Here is a 15,588-nt window from a genome sequence, read left to right on the forward strand (position 1 = left end):
TAAACACAAAGTAAAAATTACAAATTAAACATAAATATGTAAATCAGCATTCCAAAACTCTGGCCCTGGCTAACATGTCTTTGAGACAAAATACTACAAAATATGTAACCAGTAGGCTTGACCAAGCCTATAAGAATGACACACCATTTAGTGCTAGAATGAAACATTCTAATTTACAGTTCAGTCCTTGTTGAACTTCTCATCATGATATGCCATTTTGGAGGTTTCTTATTATCTGATATGTGATCTGTTGATGGAACTTGAATGAATAGTAGGAATGTGCATTGGACTCACATGGTTGGACTCACATTCAAGTACATCCTCATGCATGTGTACTACAAAAAAAAAAACCAAAAAAAAAAAAAAAACACATACCCTGATTCCTGAACCTTTTCAACAGCCTCTGCAATCAATGTTTTTAAACACTGAGAAAACAAAGGGTAGAGAAATTTGCACAGATTTATGAAGCTTACATCTTTAATGACATAGACAAACAATTTTTTGCGTCATGTTCATAATAACTGTTTGTATAAATTTCACTGCAAGCAGTGCTTTAGTGGTTGAAAAGGCTCACGGTTTACAGTTAATGATAATCTACAAATAGCAACCCGTATCCAGTTTCAGCTGTCTTTCGCGATACAACTGTCAGCTATACAACAGAAGTATGACATACTGATGGAAGTGGACTTGCCTGCGACTACATAAGTGGTGTGGTTCACAACCTGTCCAAATAGCCCTCACCTGAAGCAACACAGGGGTAGAGCCCGGATGTCTGGATGAACATGGACTTCATTGTGGATAAAAAACTCCAGTGTGTGAGTCAATATTTGCATATTGTACCAAAAACAACTAACTTGAAGCCCTGCAGCATGGCTTAAAAGATCTAGTCAATTTCATCCCAACTCAGTCTGTGTGAATGAAGTATCTGAATCCATAAAAAAAAAATTCAAACACTGCTGGAATGATGTCTCGTACAGTCTTACACATAATACGAGGATCACATGACTAAGGCAAAAACAAGACCTTGTGGGAGTGTCAGCCAATCCAGTAGCTGGAACAAGATCACATGATAAGCTGTGTGTAAACAAAGCACCAATCACACGCAGTCTTCCATGGACATCAGCAGTGGGTTCACATATTCAAAACCATCAAATTCTGACTGGTCGATTTTGTCGATCACTTTCCTGTAAAAGGTCAGAAAACACTGAATGTAGACACACACAAAATTTCAAATCAATCTGAAAGAGGTAATAAAAGCTGTGCCACAGTGTCCATATATATAATACACAGAAATACACAGAAATACATAGCCTTATTTATTGGCTTATTTATTAAGAGTTTAACATACCCTGCATTCCCTATTCCAAAAAAGGCATTAATCAGTCTAGAGAGAAAGCCAGGAGAATTTCTTTACCTTCGTACTTCTTCTGACCAGGATAATACAAGCTGAGTGGTAAAGCTTGCTTAGCTCAACATAGTGACCTTCGTTGCTGACGCGTGAATGAGTGAATGATTTATATGACTTCAAATTAAATGTTCAGTACTTGAGAACTTTCTGACATGTCTGTAACGTGATAAAGTCAAACCACAAAGGGACACAACTCTGCTGCTGTCTCTATCCAACACAATCACTTGTACGCCACTACAGAAAAACATCTTACTTCCATTAACTTATACGCTACTAAACTGCAGCACATAATTGCAAACTGTACGTACGAGTCATCAGGTGTGAGTTGGACTGGCTCATTGGTGAAGGTTGGGTCAAAGTGTTCCAGATCTCTGTCGGACTTAAGGGATGGTTTATAAGGGGGAGAGACCTGCTTGTTTTCCATTGCTTCCCAGTCTATGGAGCGATTGAATGGGTGGGCCGTGATGTCATCAAAACCCGTCTGTGGATGGCAACCCAGGCGCTCCTTCGGGTTCTGCAATTATGGCACATCATGTACAACTACAAATATGCAAGGTGGTTACTGAATACTTTTTTTATTTGACTGACTGAGGTTAAATGCGGTCTGGATGTCAGTTTTGTGGGTTAAAGAAACCAAAATACCTGGAGTAAACTACCCACCTGGGCAATTAACTGACTAACATGCGACACTGAGATTTTCACTCACACAGCGATCTCAAAATTCATAGAGTGCTGGAGAAAGCAAAGAGACATAACCCCTCCACCACCATGTATTAAACCACTTAAATGGCTCCTCTGTGGGCAAGTGGTTAGTGTGCTAATGCAGCCCACAAACCACCTAAATGGCTCACGCAGGCATCCATAGCCAAGTGGTTAGTGTGCTAATGCAGCTCACAAACCACGTAAATGGCTCACACGGGCATCCATAGCCAAGTGGTTAGTGTGCTAATGCAGCCCACAAACCACCTAAATGGCTCACGCAGGCTTCCCTAGCCAAGTGGTTAGTGTGCTAATGCAGCCCACAAACCACATAAATGGCTCACACGGGCATCCGTAGCCAAGTGGTTAGTGTGCTAATGCAGTCCACAAACCACGTAAATGGCTCACACGGGCATCCGTAGCCAAGTGGTTAGTGTGCTAATGCAGCCCACAAACAACCCAAATGGCTCATGCGGGCATCTATAGCCATGCGGGCATCCATAGCCAAGTGGTTAGAGTGCTAATGCAGCTCACAAACCACGTAAATGGCTCACACGGGCATCCATAGCCAAATGGTTAGTGTGCTAATGCAGCCCACAAACCATGTAAATGGTTCACATGGGCATCCATAGCCAAATGGCTAGTGTGCTAATGCAGCCCACAAACCACCTAAATGGCTCACATGGGCATCCGTAGCCAAGTGGTTAGCGTGCTAATGCAGCCCACAAACCACGTAAATGGCTCACACGGGCATCCGTAGCCAAGTGGTTAGTGTGCTAATGCAGCCCACAAACAACCCAAATGGCTCATGCGGGCATTCATAGCCAAGTGGTTAGCGTGTTAATGCAGTGCAATGGCTCAGGAGCCTCTCAGCAATGCAGTCGCTTTGAGTTCAAGTCCACATCATGACGGCTTATTCTCCAGTTGTACGTGGGAAGGTATTATCCTTCTGGCCACTGTTGTCTAGTACAGCATAAAACACCAAACAAAATAAATAAGTAAATGGTTCAATGAGTGCTGTTAACCGCTTGCTGCCACAAAGGCCCACTTGCACAAAAAGACCACAATTTACATTTATGTACAAAGACGGTGAGCTGAACTTTCCATGATTTTAGGAAGTGGTGTCAATATTTTCTATTCTAATAGCTAAAAGTACTGATGTTTGTTAGAACTAAAATGGCACAGCTAGTTCGATACACCTCCTACCTTGTTGAGGAAACCCTTCAGTACAGATGCAGCTTTCACTGACAGAGACCTGGGAATACGAATCGTCTTCTCCATGATAACTGGTGAATGAGAAATAACAGGTGAGGATGTCAAATACTCAGCACAAACAGATTTAGTACTAATAGTAGGTTTTGAGACTCACTGAAAGCACTTTCATTTCACAAGCAATTTGCTGCAAAGTCAACAGGCATATTAAGTATGTCATTTTAAAATATCTCATTGAGTACAATAGTTAGTGGATTACAAACAATAATTGCCACAAGTTGTAAAGGTTGAAGTTTTTTTTTCCAACCTATTTTTAATGCACCACGGCAAAATTAAGATATTTCACCTCAAGTTTGGCACGTTAACATGTACTTTCACGAGCACACAAAGGCCTTAAAATGATATTTTTGATGCGAACACCTAAGTTCACCTTAGGTAAATCAAATTTCACCCCAAAAAAGCTCAGAATCAGAAATAAGCCAAAAGTACCACCCGAAAAGCGCTAAACTTCAGGTGAAATACAGTACACATAGATGCCATTAGGAAAACAAAACAATTCACATGTACATACCTACATTAATTTAGAACCAAAAGTAAACTATTCTGCTATTAAAACTTATTTACTTTCTTGAACCATCTTAAAAGACAATAATTTTATCACAGCACAAATGTCAAAATAAACAGAAAAGGGAAAGTATGTCCAATAAAAATAAGGCGACTGTAAAAAATTGTGCTTGGGTTTCACAGCTTTAGTAGGGAATAAGACAGATAAGAAAATGCGTACTCTGGAAGAGATAATCTTCTGTGTTTTGATCCGGGTTGTCAGCTGCTCCGACTACGTCAAAGGGTGATCTTCCTGCTAGCATCTCAAACATCAACACTCCAAGAGCCCACCAGTCTACACTAAAGTCTGTAACGCAAAAATGACATCTGTATTTGTTGCCAACCAACAGGGAAAGACAAATATATATATATATATAAACTTATTCACCTAAACAAGAGTGGCCAGCATTACAGTAGGATAATACCTTCCCAAGTACAATTGGAAAATAAGCCGTCATGATGTGGACTTGAACTCAATGCGATTGCATTGCTGAGAGGCTCCTGAACCATTGCACTGCATTGGTCTTACATATAAAGGAAATACTGGGGTTGAATTTGAAAACTTTTATGCTTCCAGAGCAATCCATGTTTTGTGCTGTGTTGGAGGAGCACCATATACAGTGATTCCATATACAGTGATTCCAAGACCATGTACATGCTGAACACCGCTGTGCAGTGCCTTTTCGCAGTTTAAGAAATACTTCAAGCTAAAGCAAATTACTTAAAATGTTCATATATAGCTGTATGCATAACTGTTGTGCAGGAATTTAATTTTAGGCCTTATTTGAGACACCATGAGCCCATAAATATGTGTAATACAAAATCTAAATGGTACTGGAAAACTGATCACTTTTACAAGTACGAAACAAATATGGAAACCTTTCCTACCATAATCTTCTCCACGAAGCATCTCTGGGGCGATATAATTAGGTGTCCCACAAAATGTGTTGGTTGTGTCACCAGGCCAAAGGCCCTCCTACAAACATTCCAACAGTCTCAATCATTACAATAATGATACATTATTACACATGTGTTTTACCACTGCAACATATATGCCCATGCTTCAGCTTTTATCTTTCTTGGCCACATGCTTATCTTGTTTCCAAAAGTACATTTTACAGCTATTAGACTGCAATACACCTGAAAAAAAAATGGTCAAGTACGCAACATTGACTTCTGAAGTACCAATGTCCATAAACAAGACACCTGATTGTTGCTCTATCAAAAGGGTGCTGTTTACTGGTATATGTCGCTACAGTACTATATCCATACCTTACACATGCCGTAGTCTGTCAGCTTGATATGTCCCTCAGAGTCCAGAAGCACATTGTCCAGTTTCAGATCTCTATACACGATTCCTACAGGCAAAGAATACATACAGTAGATTACCTCACATTTCAAGGAACTTTCCACAGACATTTTAACAGATGGAGAACTATCACGTGAAGTTATATGTGTGGTGGTATGTGTACTGCAAAACTACTGCAGGATTTTTTCCCAACTTAATACACCAGACACTATAGGTGATTTACTGAACATACACATAAATCAAAAGGATGAGACTGGATTGAAGCATGTCCTTGTTCAGGTCAGCTGTAATGCGGAAAATTAAGACTTTTTATTCTTTTCACTGTTTCACACACAAACTGTGATGCCTCGATTCATAAACAGATGTGTAACAAAACAAAGTTTAAAGCTCTTTTCGAAAGAGATACAGCATCTTGACAATACCAAGCACACCTGTGATTGTAGGTGCACTAGTATTTAAGTATTTGAATGGTGTTTTACGCCGTACTCAAGAATATTTCACTTATACGACGGCGGTCAGCATTAAGGTGGGAGGAAACTGGGCAGAGTCCAGAAAAAACCCACGACCATCCGCAGGTTGCTGGCAGACCTTCCCACGTACTGCTGGAAAGATAGCCAGCATGAGCTGGACTTGAACTCACAGCGACCGCACTGGTGAGAGGCTCCTGGGTCATTGGGTGTACTAGTAAAATGAGGGAGTACCTCTCTCATGAAGATAGTTAAGAGCTAGTGAGATTTCTGCGGCATAGAAGCGTGCGTGATCCTCTGGAAGGCGGCGCTGTCTCTGCATGTGGAACATCAGATCTCCTCCATTCACAAACTCTATCACAAAGAACAACCTGTAACAAAAATGCTGTTCGATAAAACGCTGTACAACATCAGATTCGCAAACTCTCTCACAAAGAAGAACCTGTAATAAAAATGCTGTTCGATAAAACACTGTACAACATCAGATTCGCAAACCCTCTCACAAAGAAGAACCTGTAATAAAAAGTACCCTAAATGACCATAAATTTCGTACATGACTAACTTGCTCATTTTTTTTCTGATTTGATAGTCCTATTGATTTTAGAAAGGTGTTTTGAGGTTTGATTTGAACATGGGATGATATTCTACTGGAAAATTGTAAGTTTCAGTACCAACCATAAATTTTGTGAGATTTATTTGCCTCTAAAAATGCACTTTTGAGGATGAACTTTTAGGTCAAATAGGGTATGTTAGATAAAAGTCAAATCTCCTCCACCCAAAAACTCAATCACAAAGAGCAACCTGTAACCAAAAGTGTGTTCGATAAGACACCATGGAATATCAGATCTCCTCCATTCACAAACTCTATCACAAAAAGCAACCTGTAACCAAAAGTGTGTTCATTAAGACACCATGGAATATCAGATCTCCTACATTCACAAACTCTATCACAAAGGACAACCTGTGACTCAGCCACACTCAATAAGATACCATACCACTGGCACATCTTATTCTCAATCAGTGACAACCCAAAAGTTCTGGGAAAATATTGTAATGGAAACAAATAAAAACAAAGTAATTTTGGAAAGTAAACTATCTGTATACAGTAGAGAACTAACTGGACAAAGGTGACAGCAGCTTTATACGTTAGCATAACTACGCTCATGTACATACCTGCTTGGAGACTGGAAACAAGAGTGAAGGCCCACGAGGAATGGGTAATTAGAGGCAGTCTCAAACACATGCTTCTCCGTCTGCACCCAGTCTATATCCTGTAAACAAACTTTGCTGTAATCTGCCGCTTGCCATTATGTATTATGGTGATAATTCAAAACACTACAAAAATAGGTGTCTTACGGAATTCAATAAAACTTAAAAGCCAATACATGTATAAATATATGAAATCTTTATCTGTAAGAAGTTTTTCACTTTGGAAACTTCAGGATTCCAAATACGTTCAGGTTAACAATATGATGCTGCTTGTTCAAAATGGCTACCTCGTCATCGTTGACTAATTCTTTCTTGATCACTTTCATGGCATAAATTCTCTTGGTCTTCTTTAGCTCAACCATCAGCACTTTGGCGTAACTCCCTCGACCTATAACACGTAGCAGATCAAAGTCGTCCAAACGATACTGCCTATTCTCTCCATCACTGGTGGCCTGAAAATATCAGTAGCTGAATTAATTAGCATGTTCAGACATCATCCTGTGGGACTGTAGGGTAAATTACCCACAACAACTCATGCACATCCCATATGCATATTTAGTCCATTCAAGAAATGATTGATTGGTTGATTATTATTTAACACGATGAATAAGAAGACACTTTAATTATAGGAGTCATGTATATCATTTCATAGGTGGATAAAATCAGATAACATGTGGCTGGAATGAAGAACTGACCCTTGGCAAGTAACTGATCAAAATTCCCAAATGTGACACACAATGTGAAATGCCTCAAGAAAACCATCAACATCTGACACATAACTGAACTTTCCCATGTATGATGTACAGATATGCATACCACATTGGCCATACAAGCTTCGCTGACCGCTTATTCCCACCAAGGCCTCACATGTGTTACAGCCACTGAAAGGCAATCAGCTCTAACCACTAGACCATGTCCTGCACCAAAGATCAAAAGTGGAAGGCAATTGATCTCCATCAAACTTCAAATAAGATGACATGGAATATTCCTCCAAGCATTGTTTACCACATACTGCTTCTAAGGCCTTGACAACAGTTACGTGTTCAGAAGATTGAGAAACATGCATTCTTAAACACATGGCCATTGCCAGCAATAAACTGCAAAATTAACAGATTTCCATGAAATATAGTTGACACATAAACCACAGACATTTTGAGAGAAGGTCAATATTCTTTCTCAGCAAAAGTAAGGCATGTTATTCCAGGCCAAACATACTGGAGGAAAACATTCCTGAGTGTCAAGTCATTCGATACATGAATGATGCACTACATAAAACAGTAACGATAGACACTGGTCAATTATAAAAATGGATGCTTACTTGTTCCACTTCAACATGGGCATTCTGGGAAAGGTCAGAAGGTCAAAACCATGCAAAAGAAGACAGAAATGTTAGTTCTATTGTTAGATAATTCTAATCCAGTTTGGTCATTCACAACATTCAAGTAACAAATTTAATACCTGTATCCCCACTTACAGGTATTACCGTCAAATCTCTTACAACATTCATTGCATCAAAATACGCAATTTCTGACACAAAAACGTATGGAACAATCATGCAGCCATGTATATGTTCTTTACACCAAACTATTCCACTTCAAAAGCACTGACAGTCCTTTAAGGACACAAAGATGGCATATCTCATTACGTTATATTTAACATAGCGACTACCTATACTTATTTAATATAGTAACCACCGACAGAAATCACATTGTTGAAGCTTCAACTAGTATCAAGAATGAAATCAACTGGGTAAATGTAAACAACTTACACTCATGCTCTCTATCAGACAACTGCCCTCAAATGGAAGGTTCCATACATGCATTACGATAGACACTAACTAGGGTACACTGAGGACAATTTCAGGACCAAAAGAGATCTAGCAATTCGCAAATGCGTTTGTCTTTTCATCCAGGAATTGATGTGTGATTATCTTACCTCCTTTTCATTACCACTATCTGTAGATTTGGCTGAGGGAGGAAAAAAAATACACTTTAAAATAACTAAGTGAAGAATTTAAAACATCTGCAAAACTGGTGAAGTACTACATACACTGAGATGAGGCTGAGAAAATTAAACAGATGAAATTGAAAAATACTTAAGTAATAAAAATCTTGGAAAATTTACCTGCTTAAAAACAATTCAAGAAAGTGAGAAAAGCTGCATTTGTCTGTTACATGAAAAAATAGATTTGGGAAAGTAGTGGAGTCAGAGGAAGTTGGTAAATTTTAAATATCAGAAAAAAACACACAGGGTAATATGTTAAAATACAAGATTACATGTGAAATGACAGCAAGAGATTTAGCAAAAAATGAGTTTACTTACTAAAAATAACGACAAAAATGATGTTATTTGTCAATTTACCTGCATCTGTCACATCTCCATTTGAGTGAGTTACAGTACCAGTTGTCTCCTCTTGCTTGGGAGGATGGACAGGTAGGGCAAGTGGTTCCTCAAGAGGTTCCTAAAGAATACAGGTACATCTGTGTACATATCAGTCATCTCCACAGCCTCTGCCTTAAACTGTACGATTATACTCATGGTTTCACCTCTATATTCAACCCAACAAGTATGTCAATGTTAAACACAACCATGGCAAAAGATAGTACTTTGCAGATACAGGATACTAGATAAATTACAACATTTAATACAATTTACAGTTAAAATAATCAATGATTTTTTCAGAAAACAAATCATGTTTTCTTACACATTATGTGACACACATGAATAAATCTTAATCAGGCTGAGCGTTCCTCGTATTCCTGTAGTCTTACAGCAAGGCCCAGATTACTGCTCATGGTAAGATCTGTCTTCTGCCATCATATGAGGAGTGCAACTAAAGCTTGCATTCTTTATTTGAATTAACATGGCAGTATAATGGACTATTTCAATCAATGTCACAAGGGAAAACAAAGCTGAATTAAATTCCCTACCTTTTAATTGATTTATTTGGTTGGTGCTAGACTCAAGAATATTTTATTCAGAAACATTTTATTTAAAACCAACAACCACCACCAAATTGCTGGCAGACTATCCCACCCAGCCAGACTAGAACTCTCAGTGATCGCATTGGTAGAGACTCCTGGGTCATTGTACTTTGCTAACCTTGCTAACCACTAGGCCAGATTGTATTCAAATTATTTATTTATTTATTACTTTATTGGTCTTTTACACCATACTCAAGAATATTTCACTTACATGACAACGGCCAGCATTATGGTGAAAGGAAAACCGGGCAGAGCCCGGGGAAACCCATGACCATCTGCAGGTTGCTGAGGGACCTCATATACGGTTGGAAATTGAAGCCAGCAAGAGCTGAACTCCCAGCAATTGAGTGTGTCCTGAGTTTTTGAACTGTGCTAGACTTGCTAACCACTGGCCACACAGGTGCCAGATTTTATTCAAGCCTGGTGCACTAAATGTCAGCGACTACATGAGACTTACGACTTGGGCACCACAAGGGATCTGTACTAGCTTGTGACAGCGCTTGTGCACTAGCAGTTTACAAGTGACACATTTGTATCCTTGACGACCAAGTCCCCAGATACGGTCAGAGCAGAATGCGCAGATGGCTCTCTGAGGAAAATATACAGAAACAGAGAAACTTGAGGATGAAACAGTAACTATTAAAGCCAGGTGTTTTATTTCCATTAATCATGTTCAGGCACTACTGACCAGTGGTATGGGCTGCTCCACATGAAAATAGATCTGTGGCTAGAGTCTTTGAAGCATGCTAATGCAGCAGAAATTTCTTACTTCTTTTTTTGTTGTTGTTGCAACAGAAAAAGTAATTGTGGCAAGTACCTTACATGGCGATAATTTGTAAACACATCTTTGTTTTAATATTCAAGATTTCCATGAAGGAAGGAGTCAGATTTATCAATGGACATATGTTGAAGTTACATGCTGTAATTTTTCAACTTCACAAAATGTTTATTTAAGCATAATCAAATAGCATTATTCTGTGCACATTAAAATTATACTTTTTGTGAAGCCCTGAAAGTGGCTAAATCAACCAATGTAATTTTGTCTCAGAAATCAAATTAAAAAAGTGCAAAACTCGTAAAAAATTTTCATATTAAAAGAGGCTGAGGAGTTAGAGTCAACATTACACAGATACATTTATGGGCATGATGGCAAAAGAAATGACTACATAAAATTAAGACAACATGTAAAACAACTTTACGTGGGTACATACTCGTGAAAATCTTTTGGCCTGAAAAAGATGGCCATTCACTCTGTATAGCTTTCTCCAGCGACGAGCTCCCCTTCTGTACATATTCCCTAAAACAACAACAACACATTAGTAGGAGGATGAATTATACTGCCAGCAAAACCTCTAGGTCTTCTGCTTCCATTAAGTTTTTGAGACAAACTCTAACAATTTAACCAGTTAATAACTTTTCAAGTTAAAATCAAAACAAATCAACAAAGTACATGTAAAAGATGTTTGAACCTCAATCAATCTACTGTATATACATGTACATGTAGGAAACTGATTAACATGAGATTGTTATAATAATTTTGAGTGAGTGAGTGCTGGGATTTTAACGTTGTACTTTAAGAAATTTTCAGTCATATGAGGATGAAGGAGTCCTTAGAGTGCATTTAATGTGCCTCCTTGTTGCAGGACGGATTTCCAGCTCCTTTTATCTAGTGCTGCTTCAATGAGATGCCTTACCGAAGCAAAGTAAGCCGCCCTGCCCGAGGCTTTATACTGACACAGGACAACCAGACGTTGTACTTCCCCTTAATGCTGAATGCCAAGCAAGGAAGCTACAACTTCCTCTTTTAAGGCTTCAGGTGTGACCTGATGCAAAACTGACTATGTATCTACTGCTCCCGAAGAGAACACTCTTATCAAGCTATCCAGGCTGGTTATATAATAATTTTGAAGAACATTAATATCAAATAAACAAAAGCTGTTGCCCTTTGAGAACCTTATAGCAGACTGAAAAATAACCTTTAATACTTGTAAGTATTATATTATCAGTCTGAAATAACGTGGATAGATGGATACCTCATGTCAAAGCAAGTATCCTGTAGAATGAGGCAAAATCTACTGTATGCCAAATGCAGAGAATTTAGCGACAAGAATAATATGTTCAGTTCAGAAAAACGTTTAATTTGAACTTACGATCCTCTCCTGCACAGGGCAGTCCAGGTCTGGGAGGCACATTGGGGAAAACTGAAAAGTTCAGAGAATGACCATGAATATATCAAAACAATACCCTGGAAAATATAGAAATTCAGCTATTTTGTGAAAATTTTAGTTCAAACATTTCTGTACAGAGAAACTGCACCTTTCCCATTTCATTCTAGACAATTACTTTTATACACAAGAAAAAAGAAAATTTGCTCCTATTTATCTAACCATGTACATTAAAAGACTAGGAAATGTAGTCTACTGATAGGAGAGACAAAAACATGAACCAGTCAAAAAAAAAGAGCTTTATAATTACCATGAATGGTGATCTCCGTGTCTTTGTTAACTTCATACAAGCGGATGGCTTCGTTCAGCTCAATCTGAGAGGAAACAGTGCAAGGATCGCCTGAAATATACATTTTGAGTAGAAAATTTCAGTGTCTTAAATAACTTCATACACTCAGATTCAGCTAAAATCTCAGGAGTAAAGATGCAAGAGTCATCAGAAATACAAAGCATTATGAACAGAATTTTACTGTACTCCATACAGACAGGTGGCCTTGATCTGCTCAATTTGATCCAAAACATTGCAGGATCACCTGAAATATACAGCATCATGATTATAAAGAGAATTTCAGTCTCTTTGATAACTTCACACAGACAAATGCCTTTGTTCAGCTAAATCTGATAGGAAACAATGGAAAGGTTTATTTATTTAATGCTTTGATTGGTGTTTTATGCTGTACTCAAGAATATTTTAATTATTCAATGGCGACCAGCATCATGATGGTAGAAGGAAATTAGACAAAGCCTGGCTGAAACCCACGACCATCCGCAGGTTACTGCCAGACCTTCCCACATATGGCCAGAAATGAAACCAGCATGAGCTGGACATGACAGCAACCATGAGACTCTCCTGCGTCATTACACTACGGTGGCATGCTAACCACCTTGGCCATGGAGGCCCTTCCCAGCAGAAACATCACCTCTGAAAAATGGTATTAAATATTATAAATATAATGGTAATTTAACCAGTGGCATAATGCTCAAGCTTCAAGAATTAAAAACCGAATATTTTGGCTTACCTTCCTCATCCACCCACTTCATGGTGAATGGTTGGTCGGAGTCAAATTTACATATATCCTTCATCTCCTTCAGCAGACTCTCATAGGTGATGTCTGTCTTTATACTGGTCACCATGACATCTCTACAACACACAGTGACACCCAACATAAGTTGTTAACAAACGCGGCATGAATACAGCATGCAATCAGAATGCCTCTAATCTTGATACATAACATACACAAATAAATAGGCAGCTTTGATTACAATTTTCAGTGACATGCATTTTCAAAGACAGTAATAAATTACATGAAACATGAAGGAAAAGAGTATTTTTATGTGTGTTATTAGTTTACTAATTCACAAAATACATGCAAGGTAAACCAAACCAGAACACATTAACTGATCAGCTTTCTGACATAACTTGCACATGCAGTTCAGGCCTAGTGTCTAAGTATGTTAAATCAGCACTATTAATAGGCCATCAGTGAGGGTACACAACAGAGTTACTACCCACTTATTTGCTTCAACACTTTATCAGCTATATAAATTAAATGTACACTAACTTCGCCTTTTCACACCATATAGGTTTAAAAGCTGAAAAGTGCATTGAATTGACTCACTTTAAGAATTTATTGAGATCATCAGATTTAACGTACACGTCACAACTGCACAGTCTGGAAATGCTTAACTTCATGATAATTTAATTAGAGATATGGCTACACACTACTTTTTTATTTTTATGATTATCCTGCTCTTACATCTGTAACAAACAGTCATATACAAACCCATTGTAAACAGCTTTCATCCGAATTGCAGTCTCATTCTCTGCCATGTCAAGTGTGGGCATATTGGCCAAGGCTTGTGTTCTGGAAAACAATTCAAACACATTCTACAGCTGAACAAAGACTGTAACAGCCATTTTATAAACGAATACGTGTGACAGAGTATAATACCCTGCTTCATGAACTCATAGAAACATGAGGCTAATGATGCCTGATTCCTGGAAAATTCATGTAAGTGGTGGAACAAATTTCTTTCTATCATTTTTATCGTCTCTTATGATAATGTTGTCAATTTCTGGCCAAAGCCCCCAAAAACTTGAGTTCCGATGCAGGGAAATTCAGAAAGCCAAATGTCCTCTCACCTTATTCAGTCAACATTTAGCAAAGGTGATCATGTTTTTTGTAAGCATTATGATAAACCGTACCAACAAGTGCGACCTGCACAACACAATCTCTTGGGACCTCGCTTATCACTTATCTCCCTTCCGTCAAAATATATGGAACATTATGAAATCATTTTAACACTGTCAAATTCAAACGGTGTGTAGGTAGTGACAGGAAACAAGGAATCCACCATGACCAGTGTGACTGTCCTAAACTCTCTGGCATCAACAACAATGTAGAACCCAATTTCTCTTATTACTATCATTTATTTGATTCGTGTTAAACACTGCACTTGTGGCTGTTAAGAGCACAGTGAGTTACCAAGGAAATCTGAACTTCTGACAGTTAAAATGCTTACCAAACTAACAATTCAGTGGTGGTAAAAAATATGTTACTGTGATAACGTGTACTTTATTACATCACTACACAGGTCAATTCATTCATGCTTCCCTGAATGAGGATGGACAAATGTGTAGTAGATCCTTTTCTGATGTAGTCCATGTGACATAAGCACTTGACACGCACATGCACATTCAGCCCTTACCATGTTCAACTGTCTTAAGCACTTCTAAGAAACACATTCTGTCACAACAACTCAAATTGTCTAGTGCCATAAGCATCCAGCTATGGATCCAACATGCTATCTGATGGAAAGTCTAATTTTGACCTTTTCACAACGAACAAAAGACACCACACAAAGGCATGTGTAACCCACGATTAGGTGAGCACAGAACACTCAATAGTGTTGGAGAATCCTGAGAACTGTATTTTTTTTTAAAATTATAAATAGAGCATCTCCTTCACCTTTCCACCAAGGAAAAATCAGTAAGAACATGTGACCGTGGAAAAAAATGACGACGAAATCAACATATCAACACAGCAGTCTAGTCTTTACAAATTCAAAGTTTTGTTATGAGCCTACCAGTGCAGGTAGTGGGCATGGTCAGTTACTCTGCAACAGTTGGAACAAGCGCACATGGGTGTTGGATTTCTTTGAGAGATAGAGATGGACTCTTGTGTCAATGTCGGAGTCCATCTACAGATAGCTTGCATTAAGTACTAAAATAATGATACACTTTCCAAACAGACGAAGTCAGTCAGGGTTAAATACAGCACCTCTGAGACTGTGTACACGATGTGTTGTCCACAGACAGAAAGTATAAAAAAGTTTTCTGTTGTTGTTGTATGTTTCTGAAGTTTCGGACTTACTTCTGACTCTACACTCAGGCATTGTGTACTGCTTGCTTACCTCCGCAAAGCCACTTTTAATACCCAGAAAAGTAAGTGAACCAAAGCTGAGTGTTCAA

At 38.5% G+C, this 15,588-nt stretch overlaps 1 protein-coding gene across 3 annotated transcripts; it reads right to left on the reverse strand.

The window, feature by feature from the left end:
* Positions 1–358: 358 nt before the first annotated feature.
* On the reverse strand, positions 359–15,588 carry LOC135475332 (protein kinase C iota type-like). 3 transcript variants are annotated; one of them, XM_064755185.1, is made up of 19 exons: positions 15,491–15,588; positions 13,901–13,981; positions 13,136–13,257; positions 12,367–12,456; positions 12,042–12,092; positions 11,103–11,188; positions 10,349–10,480; positions 9,269–9,368; positions 8,843–8,874; positions 8,226–8,249; positions 7,195–7,359; positions 6,872–6,969; positions 5,933–6,069; positions 5,195–5,280; positions 4,811–4,898; positions 4,104–4,229; positions 3,314–3,393; positions 1,717–1,922; positions 359–1,184 (listed from the first exon to the last, which is right to left on the reverse strand). In XM_064755185.1, the coding sequence occupies exons 2-19, from the start codon at positions 13,960–13,962 to the stop codon at positions 1,097–1,099; spliced, it is 1,773 nt and encodes a 590-aa protein (XP_064611255.1). In that variant the 5' UTR covers positions 13,963–13,981; positions 15,491–15,588; the 3' UTR covers positions 359–1,096. The 3 variants fall into 3 exon arrangements, with proteins under 3 accessions (XP_064611255.1, XP_064611254.1, XP_064611257.1); XM_064755184.1 differs by having other exon boundaries at positions 15,531–15,578; XM_064755187.1 differs by lacking the exon at positions 8,226–8,249 and having other exon boundaries at positions 15,531–15,578.

Source organism: Liolophura sinensis, chromosome 9 (assembly GCF_032854445.1).
Source record: "Liolophura sinensis isolate JHLJ2023 chromosome 9, CUHK_Ljap_v2, whole genome shotgun sequence".
Classification (NCBI taxonomy): Eukaryota; Metazoa; Mollusca; class Polyplacophora; order Chitonida; family Chitonidae; genus Liolophura; species Liolophura sinensis.

Excerpts from the sequence above, each read along its gene's own strand:
- LOC135475332 (XM_064755185.1), bottom strand. The coding sequence starts at position 13,962 with ATGCCCACACTTGACATGGCAGAGAATGAGACTGCAATTCGGATGAAA. Across the intron at positions 4,230-4,810 it reads GCTTCGTGGAGAAGATTATG|ACTTTAGTGTAGACTGGTGG; the intron begins GTAGGAAAGGTT and ends TTTGCGTTACAG. Across the intron at positions 3,394-4,103 it reads AGAAGATTATCTCTTCCAGA|TTATCATGGAGAAGACGATT; the intron begins GTACGCATTTTC and ends CTCATTCACCAG.